The sequence below is a fragment of the Ambystoma mexicanum genome, chromosome 11 (genome assembly GCF_040938575.1).
Source record: "Ambystoma mexicanum isolate Mex_15411 chromosome 11, UKY_AmexF1_1, whole genome shotgun sequence".
NCBI lineage: Eukaryota > Metazoa > Chordata > Amphibia > Caudata > Ambystomatidae > Ambystoma > Ambystoma mexicanum.
The window spans coordinates 1103419625-1103441859 of NC_090934.1; the positions used below are offsets into that span (position 1 = coordinate 1103419625).

The following is a 22235-nucleotide window of genomic DNA, read 5'->3' on the forward strand; positions in this document are numbered from 1 at the left end:
TGTGTTACGAGTGCGTGTAATGAGAGTGTAAAAGTGGAGAGTAGGGAGAGAGTGGAAGAAAGTGACTGAGGCGCAGAAGGGGATGAATTAATAAAATGGGGTGGAGTAGAGGGGGAGAGTAGTAGATGAAAGTAGGAAGGAGTAATAAAGGAGGGTGGAGTGTAGAGCGAAACACATAGGGACCAAGGAGAAAGATATAGGCAGGGGAGGTGGGTGTAGATGGAGTAGCACGAGCAATGGAGACACACAGGGAGAGGAACATCAAGGCATGAAAGGAAGACAGAGTGGGCTTAAGTGCCTAGACGGTACAATCCCTCAGTACTAATCCGAAGTAGAGTATGTCACAACTAGAAAGTACCAAGGGAGTGTAAATAGATATGGTGAGTGATGGTAGGGTTAAACAATCGATTGATACAAACCTGGGGAATAGGGACACTTGGGTTTTGCTGTCTCTAGATGAGGGATAGCCTTTAGTGCCAGTTTCAAGAAACTTAAAAGCCCTTCAACTAGCTTTGGGATTTGGTGTGTTATTGAGGCCACCTGTGACACTATTACAATTCTACCTTTATGATAACATCTGTTGTGACATTTATCTTGTTGCTTGGCTGTTGAAGAGTGAGCAGCAATAAATATGGTTGTGTTAGGCTGTGAAATGAAGCATTTGAGGAATTACGGGTCTATTTATCTATGAAGCAGGTTTGCAGGTATCAAAATTGCTGGGATCAGGGATTCCAAGATGGCGCCCGGAGACAGTCGGACAGGAGCTCCGTCTTGGGACCACCCCAATAATAAAAAAAACGCAGCACAAGTGGCTCCAGAGAAGAGGCTGCAACCAGATTCTGGCACTCGCTGCATCACCGGCACCAGTCGGCAACTAAATTCCTGCACCAGTACCAAGCTCTGGCAGCAGGACACCGACCTGCGGTGGGCCATAGCGCACTTGTCTGTGCAAGGCTGCTGCATGTAGAGGAACCGGCTTCTCAGCAGCCCCGCATAGGGGTGTTTGGGGGATGGGGGGGCTCTACGTCCCAGGGCCGGAAAGTTGTTGGTGGTACAGCCTGGCTGATGACCAGAACACCAGGAGTCTTGAGACTGCAGGCCTCCAGGCGGCGGCAAAACACTGGAGCGCCAGAAGCGGGAAACCACACAAGTGGGGCCTGAGCGGAGGTTGCGGCCCGCCCCCGTCAGTTAACAGGACGCACCGCCAGTTGAGACGGGGGTCCCTGCTTCGGCACTGCGGGCGGTGCCGTAGGCGGGTGTGCTGGAGAATACTCTGCACTCCCAAAGAGCGAGGAGGAAGCAATTGCTGTTGGTGCCGACGTTCAGCGGAGACTGACTCCTACAAGGTGCAAAGCCTGGGCAAGGTGAGCTGTGGGAGCAGTTTGGGTGTTGCAGATGTCTGCGGCCCCCACAGAGATTGGTGGAGCGAGTGTTCTCGGCTGGGACCTTGCCTTCTCATCAGTGGTCCGGGTGGCCCCAGTGAGGGGGGGCACGAGACCCATACTGTTTGCACCACATGTCAGTGCTTGCTCGGGGATGGAGCACACATGCATAACTCAAATTGAAGCAGCATCAGTAAGGACTTGGCAGCTGGGCTGGGGAAGTCCCTCGATTTTTTAAGCATAGCCCTCAGACCCACCCCTCCCCCTGCCCCCTGACTGACCTAATGCCAGGGTGCAAGACCCAGGGCACCCCCAGTGGACGGCCTTCTCCAGCTCCACAGCAAGAGGGCACCTTGTAGCACTGCTGCCCCAAGGATCCTGATGCTGCATCCTCCTCTGCCCACGAGTGGGTGACTGCCCACCCGGAAATTCCTTCCACCGCCATGGCGATCAGCAAGGCGGTCTCCGAATCATGCTTCAGGGATTTTCAGGAAAAGTGCACATCCGCTATTCAAACCTAATTTTCTGCCTTTGCAATTCAAATTAAGCTGGCAATTGAAGACCTGAAGATGGATAAGGCATCACTCTAAGATCGGACGGACGCAAACGAGCGCTCAAAAAGGTAGTGGAAGACAGTAGGAAGACCGATGAGACCCTACAAGACCTAGTCAGAATCTCACACAAACTTGAATTACAGTGCAAGACTCTTGGAAAACAGATCCCGGAGATCCAATCTACGTGTGCAGGGCTTAAGCAAGTACCCGACAAAGACCTGAAAGACACTGTGCAGCAGATCTTCGCAGTTTGGTGTTGAGAGACCAGAGTAAATACTCATGAATACGGTCCACTGGACCAGCCCCAAACAGCAAGCCCCAGGGTCTCGGCCCAGGGAGATTGTGCCAGCGCTAACTTCATATAACCAGAAGGGAGGACAACCGGGCGGGATCACACACAATGGAGCTGAAATCCAACTCTATCAAGACCTAGCCCAGTCGACAAAAGTGCAGAGAGATGGGGCCGTGAGGGTGTTAGCAGCAAAACAAATTAAATACAAGTGGACCTTCCCCTTTGGTCTACTGTTATCCTGGAGAGGGCATAAACACCGGATCACCACCTGCGACAAGGGATTACACATCCTACATTTTGATGGCGTCCACGGTGCCAAGAGCAATGACGAGCAGCCAAAGAGTAAGTCATGGGAATGGACTCAGGTGGCAAGAGCTTGACAAAGTAGCCAGCACTAAAACAGCTCTGGGGGCAAAAACTACATAGCGGAACACTAGACTGAGCCAACCCAATGTGCCTAATCAGCTTGGAGTTCATGAGCTCATTCTCAGTGCGAGCCACAATAGGTGTGGGCACCTGGACACGGATGGCGGGCTCTCCAGCAAACAATTTGAATCGCAATGGGGGTATTAGGATTCCCGCTAGTTATTCCTGGAAACAGTGGCGGGTCAAGGCCGAGAGCTATGGTCCCGAAGATTCATTAGGTACTTTGGCCCGCACAGGTTTTTCGATGGGGTTGCGGTGTTGGTCTTTGAGGGGGTAGGAGTTTGGGTAGGACACATGCCCAACACATTTTGGGGGCAGAGAAGACCGGATGCGAGGAATGAGCAGGCAGCACAGTGCCTTCTGGCGTTGTGGTCACTCATCTTCACATGCCTAACGTTTAATATCAGAGGGCTGAACTCCCCTACCAAAAGAAAGTTGACCGGTTGCCCCACCGCACACAGCCAGACATTGTCACCCTACAGGAGACTCCCATCAGAAAACAAGATGGACACAAGTACAAACTGCAATACTTAGGGCAACACTAGCAGACCTAGAGGCATTCGGGAAAGGGGCGATCCTCTTAATGGGGGACTTTAACCAAGCATGGTACCCGCGGAGGGATAGACGAGCCACTACTTATCACAGGCAGTCACCCCCACTCACAAGCTCTCCTCGCCAAGATAGATCACCTGGCCCTAAATGGCACCTGGACCTCCCTCTGGGGGGGGGGACAGAAGGGCTACACCTACTACTCGCATGTGCACAAGTCAATTTCCCGCATCGAATTACATTTAGTCAGCAGTAAACCTTTTGGACAGGATACAAGAAATATACATTGGCACAATATCACCGTCAGATCATGCCCCCCTCACCATAATGGTCGGCCTGCTGCTTGATAGGCGAGGGCTCTGGAACTGGGCATTCACCCAAGAAGAGCTGAACGATGCAGTGCCTGGCACCGACAAAGACTAAGATCAGGGACTTTTGTCTCCAATACTTCCCCCATAAATGTCAGAGAGCTGCCTTTGCGATGCCTTTAAGGTGACCCTCAGGGGAGAATAGCAATACGCTCATTGAAGCAACTTCCGAACAAGGAAGCCCAGCTGAGGGTTATCAGGGATTGGTTCATGGGGACAACTGAAAAAAGCTGGGCACAAATGGATGAGGCAGTGTTGGGTAACATATGATAGGTTATTTAGAACGCGCTAACTAACCAGAGGTTTTTAAGCGCGGACCCGGGTATCAAACCTGTGGTGCTCTGTGAAGTCTTGCTTCCAAGGCGAGCACGTTGCCCCTGTGCCATCCTCCCGGTGCTTCCCTGGGAGAGGCTCTATGGCTAAGCAGGGTGGATAGGCCACAAAACATGCATAAAAGCGTCATCACAAGACTGGTGGACGATATATGGGACAAGGCAGCGGATATGCACTGCATCACATCCTTCCCATTTCCATTTACCATTGTTTCGCAATCCACAGTTCTCTCCAGGCCTAGTCAGCGGTGATTTTCACTGTTGGAAAGCAGCGGGGTGTTAAAATAAGGGTTATGTTTCAAGGTTAAGAGATCAAACAGTTTGAGCAGTGCAAGGCAGAGCTGAGACTGGAAGAAGGGGGCAGAATGCAATATCTCCAACTGAGCATGGTTGATTGCCCGCTCCCCCCATCCTCCAACAGAACGGCAGCTACTAAACCCCTCACAAAAGGGATCTTACAATAAACTCACGGGATAAACATGTTATTTCAAGCATATATAAAATGCTAACGGAAAGTGCTTGCACTACACTGCCCGCCTATATGCATAGATGGGAAGAGACCACAGCGGAGGTCGCAGAGGTGGAAGAGTGGAAACAGATTTACAGATTTTGAGGGACATGCCTAAACTCACCTGCGCCATGTGAGTGAGGGAATTTTGGTATAAGATCATGACCCAATGGCTTTATACTCCTGTGCGCCTACAGGTGGGTGCTCGAACATCTCAAAGCTGCTGCCGGGAATGCCCAAGGGAGGGGGTGACTGGATCCACATCTTGCAGAGCTGCCCGATATGGTTGAGGTTCTGGGGGACAGTCCATGAAGATATGCAGAAAATCTTTGGCACTCAGGCTAAGAGGGGGATCAGGGAATATCTCTTGGGCCTATGCGAACCGGATGACAAACTGTGGCCAACACACAGACGAAAAGCCTATACCATCTTGAGCTTGGCTTCACTGCTCGTTACCATGCAAAAAAATGGAGATCTAAAGAGCCCCAAAGCGAGCAAGACTGGAAAGCCAAGGTTTGGAACTTTGTTAGAATGGATCACATACTCCCTACAGAGCGATCAATCTAAGTTTTCAACTGAATGGGAACTGGTACGGTCCTTCTTGCACAAAGATATAAGGAACCTTACTTCCCTCACAGACTACACATCTTGGGAATTCACTAAAATGTTTATCTGCGAGTGCCCTGCTCTCTGATCGCACAGCAGGGGGAGAGGCCATGGAGGGCTTGGAGTCGAGGGGTGGAGGATTGCAAATGTTTACTGTTGCAAATAATTAAAATGCTAATAAAAATGTAAAATAATTAATTGCTGGGATCTATTTTTTAACTTCTGGTTGACTTGACAGACCGCTAGCCAAAGATGTTTGAATCCCAATGCCAACTAGTGGTATAAATAAATATATATGGGGTCGTAATTGCATATTTGCAAATCAGCAAAATTGAACATTAGGCCACATCTAGATTAAAAGCAGAGCGCCCTACATCCCAGAAAAACAGTTGTCCAGTAAGATTTTCAGCACCCCGTGTACTAGCTACTGCTTCCTGGATAATTCCCAATACCCAGAAGCTGACATTTGCACCTACTCATCAAGTCTTTATTTCGATCCCCAGTGTATAGACAACCCCATTTTTAGATCAGATTTTGGTTTCAACAACTCAAAAGTACGTTAAAACACTTGGATTGCTTTTCTGAAAACATACAGTAATCAGACCGAAAAAATGTATAATAGCAAGTAATTTGAAACATATGCAAAATATCTGAATTTCTTCAGAGACAAGGCTGAGATTATGCCTCAAAATTTACATTTGGCTAGTGATGACTCTTGCAGAATAGGTGTAAAATATCTTTAAGATATATATATCTTTTTTGATTACAAAATTGAATAAAATGCATCATAACACCTACTACATATTATGTTCCAAAGTGCAATGAGTGAAATAGTGCAAACAGGGTTAAAGTGTCAAAATGTGCAAATGAGCAAAATACAGTACAATGTTCAGCCAATTTACAACATTGACATCAGGGAGTGTTGCAGTTCTTACAAGCAAAATATTGTTATACTGCTAAATTGATTCAGCAAGGTCTACAGGGATCTGGGTTCCAATAACTCGGTCCACATTACTTATGATTTTGCAATCTCGGTCTTCTCAAAGCTTGATCTGACATACATCAACTTCCCTAGGGATTCTTATTGCTCGATATCCCTCATCTCGCTACCACAGGATGTAGTTTATACCCATGTCGACAATGCATTTTGGCCTTTTCCTACGAGATTCGCCCATCCGTTGCGATCTCTATGTATTTCTCTTCCAGGCCTTCGTCAGGACGGATTAATGTAGTTCTTGTGAGATCCAAGATCTTCTCTAACCATTTAGAATGTTCTCTCTTATTACGTTGTTTTACAGGGGAGCATAGGTAATTTCTTATAACCGATCAGTCACAGAGTCATCTTTAATTAGCCGTGATCATGCAGGGGGTGGAAAGTTTTCCGTCTAGACATTTCACCGGTGTATGAGTAACCCATGATCCCTGCAGTGTAGCGGTGTGATACGCTTGAGTAGCTGCAACACTCTGAATAAGACATTGTTTGCTATGTAGCTTAGGTGAACTGAGGAGCAAGTGACTTGTGCCTGGCTTGTAGAGTGCAACTGAACGTTTGTACTGCAATGCTATGCACCCTATAGGACTATTTTTGACAGAATGGGTTTGCCTTCATTGTATGAATAGATCAAATTGTTGGCTGGCACATATAACGCATCCCACCTTAAGGAAAGTGCCACAATACATACCTATAAAACAATGTGCATAGAAGGAGGACACTTTCAAGTTACATTTCAGAATCCAGTGTTTTTGGAAGTTATCTGTAGCACAGTATTGAACACTCAGCTATTTTGTCATCACTCAGCAACGCATGCCATCTAAGCATTAAAGTAATTACAATATTACATCACTGGAAAAAAATTGTACATACTTACCAAGGACCTCCTCATTTGCATTAAGATAGTCATAAAGCATTCAAAGCTGATCGTTCCCTCTTGGCTCAGCTGCAGCTTGCCCTTCTCCATGGTATTCACTACTGCAGAGGATGCCAGAGCCATCTCAATCCATTCAAGTAGGTACCTCAGAGAACCACGTTGAGCCGCTAGCCCAAGTAGTAATTCTGAAGCAAGTCTGCGGCCAAGCGTGTCAGCACTTGAGTTAGGAACAGTTACTCCTTTAAGAAAGGTTGTCACTTGTAGTAAACAGTCTAAGCCCATGGGTGGAATCTTGCTCTCATTTGCTAGAGACAAAGGAGGCAGGGAACTCACAACTTCTATTGCAGTATGGATAACATCATTACAAAGGTTGATGCCAGATCCTGAAGCAGGAAGCATCCAACTTTGCCTCAGTAGTGCAAACAGTAGGCTCAACCCAGTACGGACCCCCATTTCTATGAGCGCATCAGTACTTGACCGGGGACGCTCACTAATGGAATGGACATCGGCTGACCCAGAGCTGCTTTCCGGTGAATGTTGCTGCTGTTTTACTTTTCCTTTATCATGGTATTTATTAGATAGTGCATAAAAGACTCGCTGCAAGACAAGAAGCCTTTTTCTAAGTGCTCCAGCAAAAGGAGAGTCCGAACAAACCATCTTAGCCAGTGCCAGCTGGCTGCCAAGGAGGGCATCGAGATAATGGTCTTGCTCATCACTAGAAAGACATTCTCTCTCGAAGTCTGGTAATTGAGGTCCTTTGAGGCACAGAACCTGCTGAGGCAGGGGCACAACCTCCTTATTGCTGATCAATTTGGAATAAAGGACAGACACACCCTCTCGAGTTGCAATGGATTCACTGTCTTCTGTGATCCATGAGCTATTGAGATGCTCCAGCCATTTCAGCTTCACAGGAGGGACCATTGCAGCCATACTTCACTCTACAGCCATTAGCCCTGGAAGAGAGAGAACATGTGTACATCAGAAAGGCTTAAGAGGAGTCCTCTTATTTTGACTCCCTAACCCCCACACCTCTGAACGACCTAGGTCTTTGTCATGCTCTTTTTTTTTGTTTACCCCTCTGGCAAGTTCATCACGTTGTCCAGTAAGTCTGCAATTTTCTGGTACCTTGAAACAGTCATTTGCAATGCATCGCACCATAAGCATCACTCATTTGCAATTGTACATACTATTTCATTTGGAGCATACTGTACTGGTCTTTTTTATCAATTGACAGCAAGCAGCGCAAATATGTTAAATGCAATGACATGAATGAGAATTTGATTTTTTTTTGCCGTTGCAGCTTTTGAAGTAACACCCACTCTGCAAGGGGAACACTATTCGTGACAGACTATCAAGCTTCCCAGAAATAAACTGGAGGATAAAATGGCGTTATGCTGCACATAACTATTTAAAAAATAAATTGCATTTTCAGAAAAGACAGTTAAAACACATAACTATAGGTCACCCAGAGTTTAGCAAGCCTCAGTACACAAAATGAACTTCGTTTTGAACGATGGTACTTCAGGGGCCACAATCTTAGAAATGTTAGTCTAAATACAGGTCATCCACACCAAATCGCCATTACGCCAATCATCTAAAGATAAACCATTGGCAAACCATAATAAATGCAGTATCAAATACAGTGCAAATCGAAACCTTGCAGAAGGAATAGAACACCTTCAGTCTCTGAAGCCTAAAAGATTATATGGCTTGATTTTTAACAAACGCTGCCAAATTCCTTGAAATCTACAGCAAACGCAATCAGACTCTAGATTAGATACATAGTACAGGAAAATACGATCAATGAACCAACAGTCAATATCTTTGCTCAGTTAAGCGGTGTGAGGCTAATTTCCAACTATAGGCTACTCCCACCCAACAGTTACCTAACCTGAAATGAGCAGCAGGGCTCAAAATGAACAATAGCCACTAGACACTGGCTAGTGATAACTGGCCCTTGGCAAGTACGAAATGGTGTGCCGCTTGTATGAGAATTGGGGTGGCAAGTGACTTTTTAATGCTTGGCTAGTAGCTTGCAACGAGCAGTACTTACTGCTGATCATACACACTAAAGCTTGCAGTTAACGGATGTTCCCTCCACCCAGATGTATCAAGCAAGTTTAGCTGCAGTGCTGCTAATGGATGCATAAATGCAAAACAGAGCTGCAAGGTAAGTACCATCAGCCTTGCCTGTTCCACATGGTTGTACCTACTGAAATGCTCCTATTAACAACCCAATCCTGCCATGAGTTAAGCAGCTTCTACAATTTGATTCTCAACAAATCCCAGTTGCTTCCAATATGCGTTACTTTAATTTTATTTTTTTAAATTTCCAAGTCCAGACAGATTGCCGTTTAAGCATATGATACAGCCAAATACTACTCCTGAAAACTCTTACAGTGAATGCGAAAACATACTTTTTTTTTAACCCCTTAGTGCTAAGGACAAGGTATCTCGTCCTCAGCAATACGTTGCAGTGCGGAGGACCAGATACCTCGTCCTTTTAAGCACTTGGGTTTGTGTGATCGCTTCAGTGCAGCAATCACAAAAACCCAAAATCCAACCCCCGGACTATGCGAGGAGGACGTTCCATCAGTTTCTATGCTATGCAGATGGCACACAGCTCATCTTCAGGCTACCCTCGGCCTCCTCCTCTACTTCCCTCATCTCTGACTGTCTGCTATCCACGAGTGATGTGCCGCCAATGACCTCTGCCTTAATGCCAGTAAGACTGAGATTCTCCTCATCAGCACACCCGCACCCTCCTTTCCTGTAGCTCTCTGGCCGGCCCCTCTTGGCTCTCTTCCCGTTCCCACCTGCAAGGTTAAAAACCTTGGGGTCATCTTCGACTCTACACTCTCCTCACATCTCTAAGAAGTCACACTACCAGCTGCACCTCCTCAGGAGGTATTCTTCCTTTCCTTCCCCCAGAAGCTCACTGTCTCCAGAGCTCTTGTTCTCTCTAAGCTGGACTATTGCAACAACCTCCTAAATCTGCCTGCTTCTACTCTCTGCCCTCTGCAACTTATCCAGAACAGGACTGCAAGACTTGTCCTTGGCCTCAAGCCCAGGGATCGTATCTCTCCAGGATTGAAATCTTTGCACTGGCTCCCAGTGGCTGCGAGGATTAAGTTCAAAACCCTCTGCGTCGTCCACAAGGCCTTCTGGGGCCTGTGACCTCAATACCTTCAACTCTCTCTTCCCAAATACCTTCCTTCCAGAGCTCTTTGCTCATCTGCCTCAGGGTCAGTCGCTTCTCCAAGCAACGAGTTGGTGGTAGATCTCTTTCTTCGGCTGGGGACTCCCTCTGGAACAGCCGCCCTGAAACTTGAGGAGAAACATTGTTGGTTTGCATAGCACCTCAAAACCGCTCTCTTTGAGCCTGCTTTTTCTCCTCGTCTCCCTTGCCGACTTCCTGGCTGACACTGAAACCGCACTGGTTACCTGGCCACCCTCTGATCTCGGGCCCAGGTCCCCTCCCCCGCCAGTCGCACTCCTACACTGCCTTTCCGGCAACCCCTATACTTGGGACTGTTTTCTGTATCCCTACAGTCCCACTACCAGCACTGGACTCCTGACGTTTGCACTTACACTTGCCACCTGCTGGCCGTACTTTTACTTATTTTTTTTTTTATTTTCTTCTCCCATGTACTGTACTGTCCTCCCTCCCCCCGCACTTCTCCTTCCCATGCACTTGCGCGATCTGAATGACACCTAGCCTAGTAGGATCGTTGTCCGTCTTCCCTCTGTTCCCCCTCCCTTGCCTCGTCGCGCCTTGAAACACTTGTGTATAGGCGCGTTATAAATGCCATATCATAAATAAATGCCATATCATATCTTCAGGCGTGAGTGTATGGATCGAGCAAGTGCACAGAGTCACAGGGAGGGGGTGGATCAAGTGCACCCTATCGGTTGAGATTGGGGTAAGTGCGAGAGAGAGGACTGGCAGGGATGCAGGGTACCAGTGAGACTCTGAGGTACAGCAGGCGGCCGGCCAGTCAGCATGCTTTAAGGAATAGAAGGGAGAGAGAAGAGGAAGGCCTTGAGGAGTTTCTGCAACTTCAGGAGATCCGGCTCAAGACGTAAGGCTGCAGGTAGGCTATTCCAGAGGGAGGCACCTGCTGAGAATAAGGATCTCCCACCAAATCTCTGCTTGGAGAACCGGCTCACTTGCAGAAGCTTGGAGGTAGATGAGCAGAGGGTTCGTGGGGGACAGTAGCAGTATTGAAGGTAGGTGGGTCCCAGACCCCAGAAAGCCTTGTGAACAATGGAAAGAGTCTTGAATTTGATCCTTGCCGCCATAGGGTGCCAGTGGAGGGATTTCGGCACTGGAGAGATGCAGTCCCTGAGCTTGAGGCCAAGAATAAGTCTTGCGGTTCTGTTCTGGATGAGTTGCAGAGGGCGCACGGCAGAAGAAGGGATGTTGAGGAAGAGGCTGTTGCAATAGTCCAGCCTGGAGAGAACCAGGGCTCTTGAGAGAGTGAGCCTCTGGGGAAAAGTGAGAAAGGGTAGAGTACCTCTGAGGAGGTCTAGCTGATAGTGAGAGGAGAAGGAAAGTGTGGAATCAAAGATGACCCCAAGGTTTCTTGTTTCGCAGGTGGGTGCGGTTGCAGGGTCTAGGGAGGCCGGCCAGAGTGAAAGTGGAAGAGATCAGTAATGAGTTTAAAGGGCAAAAATAGGCAAAGAGTGTTCTGTGCCCAGAGACCCTATTGAGGAAGGAGTACTGCAGTTTAATCTGTATAATTGTGTGGGGGGAGAGCCGGAGGGGGGGGACAGGGGATGAAAAAGGGACTAAAGCTGCTGTAGAAATCCTGAAATAAAAGCACACAGACAGCTGTGTATTACACATTGGAAAGGGTTGCAAAAAACGTTGCAACCAACAAGTGCAAACCACTACTTTGAGAATCATCTATTCATACTGCCGATTTTAAAAAACATATTTAAATGCGTAGTGACATCACATCTTTGTCTTTTTTGTCAGACAAATTGAAAGTTCACAATCATATTGTTGCTGATTAGAAATTAATTGCACAGCAAACACATGTCCGTCCCTATTCTTCAAACACTTCATGAGACAGCATAAGTGGCCCTTCATGATTTAACAGCACCAAGTCTTAAGAAACTACAACCAAACAAGTTTTAAAGATATTCCTTCGTACTTTGTAATGTCCAAACCATTTATTTTTGCTCTCTTCTGGATTAGGTAGCAGCGTATACAAAAACCTGCCAACTCTAGCATTTAGGAAATTAGTCGACACCTGCCAGTAAGTGTGATAAAAATGTGTATAGCTAGCATGTGCATAGTACAAATTAGCAGTCACATGTTTTGTTTTGAAGATCACATGACATAGGACCCCTACCATGAATGAAAGAGAAAGCAGCATTACAATCAAATATTTATTAAAAACACAGTCAAAAACAAAAAAGGGCAGAGCACGCTAAACGGATCAGTAATGCAAACGAGTAAAAAAATCCACAGGCTAACCTGCAAAACTGAGGAACCCAGGAATCACTTCAAACAACATCAAAACAGGGACCTACTGAAATGTTCCATCATGACAAACGGGGAAAATGAAGCCCATATCAATTCGAACCAAAGTATCCACATTGCACCCTCAAATGCTCCTTAAACAATTACAAGGCCATGGTGGGGGAGGACAATTAAAACGGGGCAAGGTATCCAAGCCAGGAAAAGCCATGCCCAATGTCAAATCCAGAAATTCATCTTCACTCTTGCTCCGGGCAGCATAGAACTAAAACAAATCTCATCCTGGGCATGGTCCCTCAACCAGGCCTCAAAACGTGCACTTGTCACTAGTCAAAGGCCCATGATAATTGACTCTTGGCAAGTAATGGTGTGCTGGTGCACAACTGAGGGTGCAAGTTACTTTTTATTCCCGTTTAGTAAACTTGGTTGTTTTAACCCCTGCCTATAGTCTGAATTACATCCCTGACATCATCACACTCCATCTCCAGCCAGAATCACAAGTTAGAAGTGAACTATGTTAAATGTACGCCAGGAAGTGGAAGAACAACTTCTAGATATGAAACCCCACACACTACTCATGCTTCAAACTAGCCAGAGATTACACTTACCAAAGAGCACACCATTACTGCTCCCGAATTAAACCACCGATTCAGGGTTCGAAAATGAGGGAAGCTAGGGGCCGTTTAGTTTCTGCTTGTAGCCTAGAAAAGCCTCGTTAGCTTGACATCTACATTTGGCTTCCCTAGGACAACTGATGCTCAACAAACTGTGCATTTCGGACAATCAACAGATATATACAACATTTAATAAGGGGGTCAGAAACAAAAGTACAAAATTATGTTTTTTGCATATTATGTGGAAATTAGAGTTGCAGAACGCCATGTACTAGATCGGACACTGGTTAATGCTGGGCACTCTGAAGCTGCTTTTAGCTCCTGCTTATTCCATCTTAATTTCGATCCTGTGGAGCTTAAGTAAATATTGACCTTTCGTTAGATTACAAAAAGTTCTTGTGAATGATAGCCACCAAATAGCTATCAAAAATCAGACTTCTCAAATAAAAGGGTGTCATGCAGCATGTCTATGCCTTTTAATGAAATGTATAGATTATCTAAATGCGCAGGTGCTAAAACTACACCAATTAAAAGGATCGTGTACTAAGATGACAATGAGATGCGCATTGTGTGTATATAATGAGCTTGGCATAAACCATGAGTGCGCTTACAACTCGGGCGTTGTCCAGGCACATACAATGCCTGAAATGATTCAAAACAGGAGGTGTTGATATACAGTGAAAAGGCTAACAGGGTACCATTCACATGACCTTATTCGCTAAAGTAGTCAAGGCTTATTACATGTGTGCAGTGTTAGATGGGATCGTCTCCACCCCCACAACTCCCTCCCTCGCACCTCCAACCAAAAAATAAAATAAAAACAAATGGGAGAACAGAACACACAGTTTTCCAGCTTACTAAACTACCTATGTACTGATTGAACTAAAGAGTAAAGACAAAGACACTGGTCCAAAAAGGCCCCACTTCAAGATTAAGAGCAGCAGCTGCAGGAGGAATGTGCTAGCAATCTACAAAGTTCCATGCAGAAATTGAAAACTAGGACCGATTAACTGCAGATGTCCTGGGTGGAGCTGGTCATTACACAAGATGGTTCCTGGATACTTCCAGAGGCTCCAAGGGACAGGATCTCCATTCAGTGGCCCAGACTGGTTGGGTTGATACCAACGAGGGTCTTCAGATCATCTATCCAGTGGGACAGGGATTCACCGGGACTTCACTGGAGTCAATGCTTCAACAGTGAGCTGGCTGAAACTCTTTGTAGGGGTATTGGCCCTGAACGACAATCTGAACAACTCCTGCAAGCCTCCTAGTCTTATTAGGATATTTTGCGTGTTTGCAATTTGATTTGATTTTTGAACATCCTGGTGGTGGCTTAGAAAATTTGTGTCCTGCGACCTTATGTTCATAATATTGAAATAGAAGCCATGCTTATCGGGATTTCTAGATCAGCTTCTTCTACTATAGACATTCTGCTAGTGCATTGTCTGCCTGGCCGCGACAAGGCCTTTTGCTATGCTTTTTTGGAGCTTGCAGCACATCTTTCTCATTGTTTATCCAATGTGATTCTGCTGGATGATTTTAATTTGCATTATCTGCAGTCGTCAATCTTTTTAACAATTTGATGTCAGCTATGCTGGATCGCCACCTCAGTCAGCTTATTTTCAGTCCTACTCACAACTTGGCCAGTCATGGACGAAAGTGTTGCCCCCCTTTGCATCCCTTATGAAATGGGCATTTGATTTTACCTTTTGACATTTCTCTGCCCTCTCCTCTGGTTGTTCACATGCTCCCCCCATCCTTCTAGACATAGGGGGCATTCTACTGAAATCCCTAGGATTTCTGAAGAAATTACAGCTGCATGTAGGCCTTACACCATGGATATGTCGGTGCTTTCTCAGGCATTTACTGCAGTAGCTGATCGTCTGACTCCGCTTGAGCCATCTAAATCCTGATCTCGTCTTTCCGAGCCCTAGTTTTCATCACATCTAGCTAAGCTTTGTTTATGCCGCCGGTAGGCAGGGAGAAAGTAGCGTTGCTATTGTCTGACCAAATCGGTTTTTCAACAAGCTACACAAGTCCATCATCAAGCCATTTTCAAGGGTGAGCACAGCCATTTTAATGGTGAGATTAACCAGGCTCTCAACCAACCCAAGTGGCTGTTTAAAACTGTTCAGTCTGTCTGCTAGGCCTCCTTTGTTCTCCTCTGTTCCTCCATCTCAGGAGTTCTGCAATTCCCTCTGAACCTTTAATTGAGAAGATCAAGCTGATTCGTCAAAAAATATCTAATTCAATGACTGGTTCTGCTGCAGGGCCCCATCTTGACCCACCTGTTTACACCAATCAGATTCACACTTTTCAATCCGATATCTGGGTCACTACTAAGCTTAATCTGCTTCTCCTTTAGGCCAGATTCCTCTCTTTGTGATTAAAGTGTTCCTTGGATTCCCTTCTTCCGGCTAAGCCATCGTCCCATCTCTTGCCATCAAATCTGCTGTCACTCTTTTGCTTTCCTCATTTCTAGAAGAATCTTTTTCTTTATCCTTTTCAGTCTGGGTTTCGACCAGGTCGAGGCACCGAGACAGTCCTGGTTTCAGTCATAAATGCCCTTGCTCTGCTTGCTGATCGAGGTGCTATCAGTGATCTGGTCTTAATCACTTAGCGATATTCTATACCAAACTATCTTGTTACCTAGACTAGCAGCAGTAGGCATCTCTGGTTCAGTGTTGGCTTGTGTCCACTCTTTCTTAGCCGACAATTCCCAGTTTCTGTCTCCGCCCCCAGTCAGGTCTGATCCATTATATGCAGGTTTCCTCAGGTCTGCCTTGTCCCCGATCCTCTTTAATGTCTACGTTCAGCCGTTAGCAAAACTCATTCATTCCTTTTGTCTCTGTTACCTCTACGCGGACACACAGATTGTGGAGCCTCTCAATCTTGCCCACATTGAAGAGTCAGTCAATTTTAGAAATTGTCCGATAGCTGTTAGTGACTGAATGAGTCAGAATTGGCTTAAACTGAATGCCGACAAAACAGAGGTCTTGGTGATTGGTTCTTCCGTGACGCCTTTTTTGGACATCAGAGTCTGACTGCTTGCTTTAGGCCGTTTTCCTAAACAGGCTGCCTTAGTGAGGGATCTTGGTGTTAAGATCTCTGCCACTATCCATGGACATGCGCGAGTTCTGTTTGTCAGGGAGGTTACTTGAAGCTTAAAATCATGCGAAAGGTCCACTGCCACCTGCCTTCGAGCCCCAGTGGTGGCGGCTTCTACCTTTGGAACTTTACATTTTTTTAACACCATCTTTCCATTTCAAACAGCCTACACTCTCGATCGGCTTCAAGTTTTACAGAACACCGCAGTGGCAGCAGCTACTGATCTCTTCTCAGGATCATATCTCATGTTCTACGTAACCTTCACTGGCTCCCAGTTTCATTGTGCGTCTTATTTGTGCAGAGTACCTTCAGAGGAGATTTCGTCATTGTGTTCAATCTCGAGTGCTTCACTCTGCTTCTAATCTATTGATTCAGGGACCTTCGGTTCCATCGGACTGCAACTGGTGGGCATGCCTTTTCGGTTGCAGCTGCAGCACTTTGGAACATTTGTGCCACTGAGAATCATCTACTCTTCCGTCGCCATCTCAAAAGGCACCTATTTTAATCCTGTTCTTTTGGTCAGCCTTTTTTGCTCTTTCAGTTCTTCAGCACCATGTTGCACTTGGGTGTAAGTGCGCTCCATAAATGCGATTAACATTTTAAATTTGGGCCAGGGTCGCCTCAACGGTAAGGATCAGCACCATTCAATCTGGCACAGATTGTCCACTCAGACAGCCTTTTACCCCAGATCTGCACAGCAACAGACACACCTCTGGCCTGATTGTGGATTGGGACTAGACAGTCGCAGCCCACGCATCCTGCCAGACACCTGGCAAAGTCAAGGCTTTGCCTGGGAAAAGGCTTTCCATGTATGGCATTTCCTGACCATAGTGCAAAAACAATATAATTGTTCTTATAAACATAACAATTATAAGGCGGCCAAAAGAAAAGATGGTCAAAGGACAGGGCGACAAATTCTTGCAACGGGTAATTTGGGAATATCATACATAAATGGCATTATGGGGGGCATGGTCAAGATGGCAGGCTGAGCGGACGTGTGAGAAACGAGCTCCGTCCCTGCCCTGTAATTTCTATGAAATAACCTGCATACCATAGCCAGCTGAAGACCGTTGTGAAAAGGAGCAAGGGGGCTAGAATTGAACAAAAAGGGGAATGTCACAGAATCCGGGAAGCCCGGCCCGCAGAAGACAGGCATCAGGAGTGAGAGGTCTGGAGAGAAAATGGCAGGCGGCGCTGCATAGGCAACACGGGTGAGGGAGTCGAGCCTCACAGCACCAGTGACTGGAGGGAGCCGGTGAGACGGGCCCACCAGGCAACTTGCCACAGAACCAGCACAAAGAAGCAAGAGATCTGCAGAGGATCCGTGGGTGGATCCAGAACGGAATTCACAGTAAGGAGGAGAAGAGCGCCGCCACTAAGGACACCCTGAGCGATGGAGAGCGAGAGAGGTACTGCAGGACACCTGCAGACCCCGGGAGAGCGAGCAGCTGGGCGGCGCAGAGGACAGCGGGAAGGCTCCCGCGGACCTGTAGCTACTCGGTAGGAGCCGCCTGGAGGGGGCAGCAAGAACAGTGAAGCAGCGGTAAGGAGTGGCCAAGGACAGAGACAAAGGCAGACGGTGGGAGATCCGGGGTGTGGCGGCACAGGAAAGATGGACTGCTCCCTTTGCTAGAGCAGCCAGTAGCAAGGCATACATTCGTTTTCAAAAATTGATTAGCAGAATGTGCTAATTAAAAAAATGTTGATTAGCAAACTTATTTTATTAGCAATTTTGTACTAATATTTAATGTCACCAGAATTAGTTGTACCCCAAGACATAGAATTAGCAAGAATGCAGAAATGATTTCTATGTACCTCTGAAGTATAACATTAGTGCAATCAGGATAAAATGCAAATTTCTGTTCTTGCCAGCAATGGTGTGGTTTGGTTGGGTCAAATGATTTGCCCAGGATGACATGCTTTGGTTAAGCAGTGAAGCCCGAATTGCCAGCATTTTACCTTACCTGCCACAAGCTTCCAAGCTCTGCACATTTGTTTTTAGGTTTCAAGAGCCACAGTGGTCTTGTTTATTTGCAAAGTACACCCAAAGCAACCTCCTTGGAGTATTTGCACCACCCTGAACCAAAGACTACACATCTCAGAATGTAAAACCATGTTTCATCTCATGGATGAACTCAGCTTTAAAAAGAAATAGATTTGAGTCACTATGTGCAAATGTGATGTTTAAGGCATCTAACTTCTTTACACATTGTGGGACTCTTCACAGTTAGCTTTAATGTTAAATCAGCTTGAACTCGGGTCCTCGTGCTCCCAAGCACTATTGTGATGCAAGTGCTAATATCCCATGATCACAAATCTATTATTGCAAGTCGTAGTTGCTGCTGACAAGTTTACCACTGTAATCGCTGGGCCTTCGTTATCTGTGCAGCAGCAACAGGGAAGGATACATGATTGAGCCTTCTGCAGGTTTTATGATCAGTGCAGAGCTGCGTGCTAGCAAAGGGCACTGGGACTAATATTTTGCCCACCCAATGCACACAGCCCTGCAATTTTAACACAGCCTGCTGGCAGAAAGCATTGTGATATTATTTAAAATGAATTCTGATTGAAAGAATATTTAGAAGGCTTTCTGCCAGCACCGGCTGTGCTTTTAGTGTGGGACTGAGCGCAAGTAAGTGGCTGGTATTGATATTTCTCCCACCCGAAGGGGCGGGAGAAAATTAATTCCCAGCACAGCCACCCGCACCAATAACACATGCTGCTTGCAGAAGGCCTTTGAATAATCTGCAATTCTCGCGATTAAAGCACTGCCTGTGGCACCAAACACAAGAGAGATTTTTAGAATAAAAAAAAGGACGGCTAGGCTTTGCTTACCTCTCAGGCCTGTTATCAAAGCCACAGTGGGAATGTTCTCTCTGCCTAATCTTCCTCTACACTGCAGACCAATTCCTACAAAATGGGCAAAAAGCAACTGATAACCCACAATGCACACTCACTATGGGGGGGGCCTTGAGAATCGACGGGGCCCCTCAGCACCCGCTAAGGAGTGAAAATAATATTTTCTCCCACCCGAACGGGAGAAATAAATGCCAGCGAAACCACTTGCTAAAACCCAGCACAGAAATCGGGGACAGCGTTGGGGACTTTCGTCCCTTACAAACAAAAGAGGCATCGAGTCTCTGGGGGTTCAGCAACTGCCCCCAATGTTTCCAGTCCGCAGTCACTTAAGCACAAGTCTCCAATGTCGTTCTGGGACAAAACATGCACTTTGCAGCACTAGCATTAAAGCTGTTGCCAGTTAGTGTAATGCTCCCTGCTGGCTGGCTGCCTCGTGATATTTGGCAGCTATTAACCTCCATGCACCCTACAGGTGCCTTGCACCGTTTTCATTCTCAGCAGGGGGTCTGTGTACACAAATCTTCAGCCGGGCCGGTTTGCACATAAGAGCCTGCTTGCAGAAGCCCTTTTTAAAGGCCTTCTGCAAACAGCAGGCTGTGTTATTACTGCAGGGCTTGGGTGTCAGAAAGTGGCTGGAAATAATATTCCTTGCACTCAGTAACTTGCTAACACCCAGCCCCGCATTCAGGGACTGCATCATGGCCTTTCTACCCTTACAAACAAGAGGCCTCTGGGGACAGGGGGCCCAGCAACTGCCACCATGTTTCCAGTCCCCAAACCACAGCAAAAAAAGTAACAATTTTCGTTCTGGGGCTTTTAATATGCGCTTTGCAGTGCTCGCATTTAAGTTATGGCCAGTGTAAAGCTTCCTGCTGGCTCTAGCTGCCTGCCTCGTGATAAATTCGGCAGCTAACCTCCATGCACCACTGCAACCTCGGACTGGCCTATTGGGCAATAGGCCACCTTGTATCCCATGCGCTATAGGTGCATTATCTATACAATTGCAACCCTGGAGAGATTACCGGTGCAACCCACGCTCTGTTAAATGTACTCGCTCCGGTAATCCCATGCCATGCAGGCGCACTCACCCTACTATACCGCCGCAAAGACCTCATTTCCTTCATGTGGGGTGGTCCTTTCATTTGGAGCCCATGGCACAGAAGATGCCATTTGCCAGTGGAGCACATGCCTTGTGTATTCTGTGCTCTGAGACCACTAGTCTGTTGTACCGCGCATCCTACAGCAAGAGTTCCCCTCGGATGCAATACCCAAGCTTCTGGTAGGGCATTCTAGTTGAGCTTCCATGCCAAGTAAATGCTCACTCTTTATTACCCTAGCTGTTGCTCCACACACTCGAGTTTGTACATACATGGCCCACAGTAGAGCCAGGCGCTTAAATCCCAGCCGGTAGATAAAGGGCCATAGTGATTTTGGAGCAAGGTGCAAGCTCTCTCCGTCCCACGTTACTTAATGGAATACCTCTCCTTTCTAACCAACCTACCTCCTGCCATCAAATATCGCGACCTCGTTATTCCTTCACTTTCATGTCACAAACACATGGAGAGACGCCCACCGCATCGATCACATTCACAAAATAACAGCACTTCGTCTACCTTATTGTCATCTAACCGCTGTGTCTACCAACTAACACCTGCCCTTCATGCCTGTGCTCGGGGAGCCCAAACAACCCTCTCGTACTAGCTACCCTTCCCTCGCCCCCAGATACCACCTTACCTGCTGCTCCCCCCCACCTGGTGCATGAAATGTCTTAAACCCCGTGTACATGTTCACGCCCCCACGCCACCCCAAGTGGGAGTCCCGCCCAAACCCCACCCACATGCGGTACCTGGTAACAACGAGCACTGCACACTCCTGCGGGCGGGAAGCTCAGGCGGGGCCGTATTGTGCTCTGGACGAAGTGGTTATAGAAGGAGGAGAAACGTGACGCAACTGCTGTCAGCGCAAGAACCCTGCGTCAAACAGGCAAAAGGAAATCACGCGAGAGCTTAACTTGCAATGACAGGCACTGCGAGTAAACACAGAAAAGGGACAAAAGAATGGTTAACAACGGATTGGAATGCACATGGTAAAAGACGTAGAAAATTAAATGTATGCCTTGGACACCGAGTTCACAAGCTGCGTTAAACAAGCTTGCCACAATGTGGTGGCCATGTTAGTGCGGTGATGACAGTTTAATTCGAAAGCTGCGGGATTGCACAAGGCAAGCATAGTGGAAATATACCGCATTGCGATAACAATTTGAATGTAACTGGAATTACAGCATTTTTTTATGATTCAGTCGTACACATCATAATAAAAACAAATCCCTAATATCAACGAAATCTGATCAACCAACATTAGAGGAGACCAAAATCCTCCAGATATTACAGAGCCCCCAAGTTTCTTATGGCCACGAATGAGAATGAATTCCATTCCCGTGTTCCCCTTAGGATTCTGGGGTTTGTAGTTATTTCTTTCCCATTTGAAATTCATGAAATCTGCAAATCCACAAAGTCTATGTCAAGACTGGAGGCTCGGATTATATGTCCATACCGGAGGCTCTGATTAGGCTTCTCTTCCATATTTACTGTTCAGCAGCAAAGTATAACCAATAAAACATTAACACAAAACTCAATAAAAACTAAAATGGCCATGGTTTTATAGTCTTTGTAGTTCTGTTCTTATTGGTCCTCAAATTGACCATGTGATATTCTCAACCAATCACAGTGTTCCTTGTCCATAAATAACCCTGTCCTACTATTCCTCCTCTTTCTTTGCTGCTCAGTTAAGTGCCCTTTTTTTCTTTACTTGTATGTATGTGTGGTTATATGTGAGTGTTTTACTAGGCATTCTTGCATGCACACACTATCAGGAGTGTTTGGCGGAGCATATCCGCATCAGTTTAGGGTATTTGAAACTGCAGTCGTGACGGGGCTGGTGCTCCGGCGACCGCAACTCCAAAGAACAGACACAGAGGGCACTGCGGTCACGGAAGGGAGAGCGCGACGGGATCGTGTAGTTCTGGCCTCCTGATTCCACGACCGTTAGAGGAGTGTTTCAGTCAAAATATACTAGCGCTGAGAGATTTCATATATTTACGAGCTTGACAATTACAATCTATTTCGTTTCGCTTTCTTAGCGCAACGTTCCATCAGGATCTCACTACGTGATCAAAGAGCACAGCGCCCCTGCAGGCCACAATAAGGTACCGCAATAACCGTACGGGCACAGTCCCAAGTAAAACCTGTTATATAATACATATATATCATATATACTTATAT

The 22235-nt window shown here is 46.5% G+C and overlaps 1 protein-coding gene across 10 annotated transcripts in view; it reads right to left on the reverse strand.

Annotated features, from left to right (window-relative positions):
* The window catches only part of HERC1 (HECT and RLD domain containing E3 ubiquitin protein ligase family member 1), a 3379312-nt gene extending 3358369 nt beyond the window's left edge, over positions 1-20943 (reverse strand). For 9 of the 10 annotated variants that reach the window (XM_069624399.1, XM_069624403.1, XM_069624396.1 and 6 more), the window contains exons 1-2: positions 20801-20943; positions 6886-7838 (exon numbers count right to left, since the gene is read on the reverse strand). In XM_069624399.1, the coding sequence (XP_069480500.1) occupies positions 6886-7815 (930 nt within the window). In that variant the 5' untranslated portion in view covers positions 7816-7838; positions 20801-20943. Of the gene's footprint in view, positions 1-6885; positions 7839-20688; positions 20710-20800 lie in introns of those variants that run through there. The other variant, XM_069624395.1, reaches the window with a different exon arrangement.
* Positions 20944-22235: the final 1292 nt, after the last annotated feature.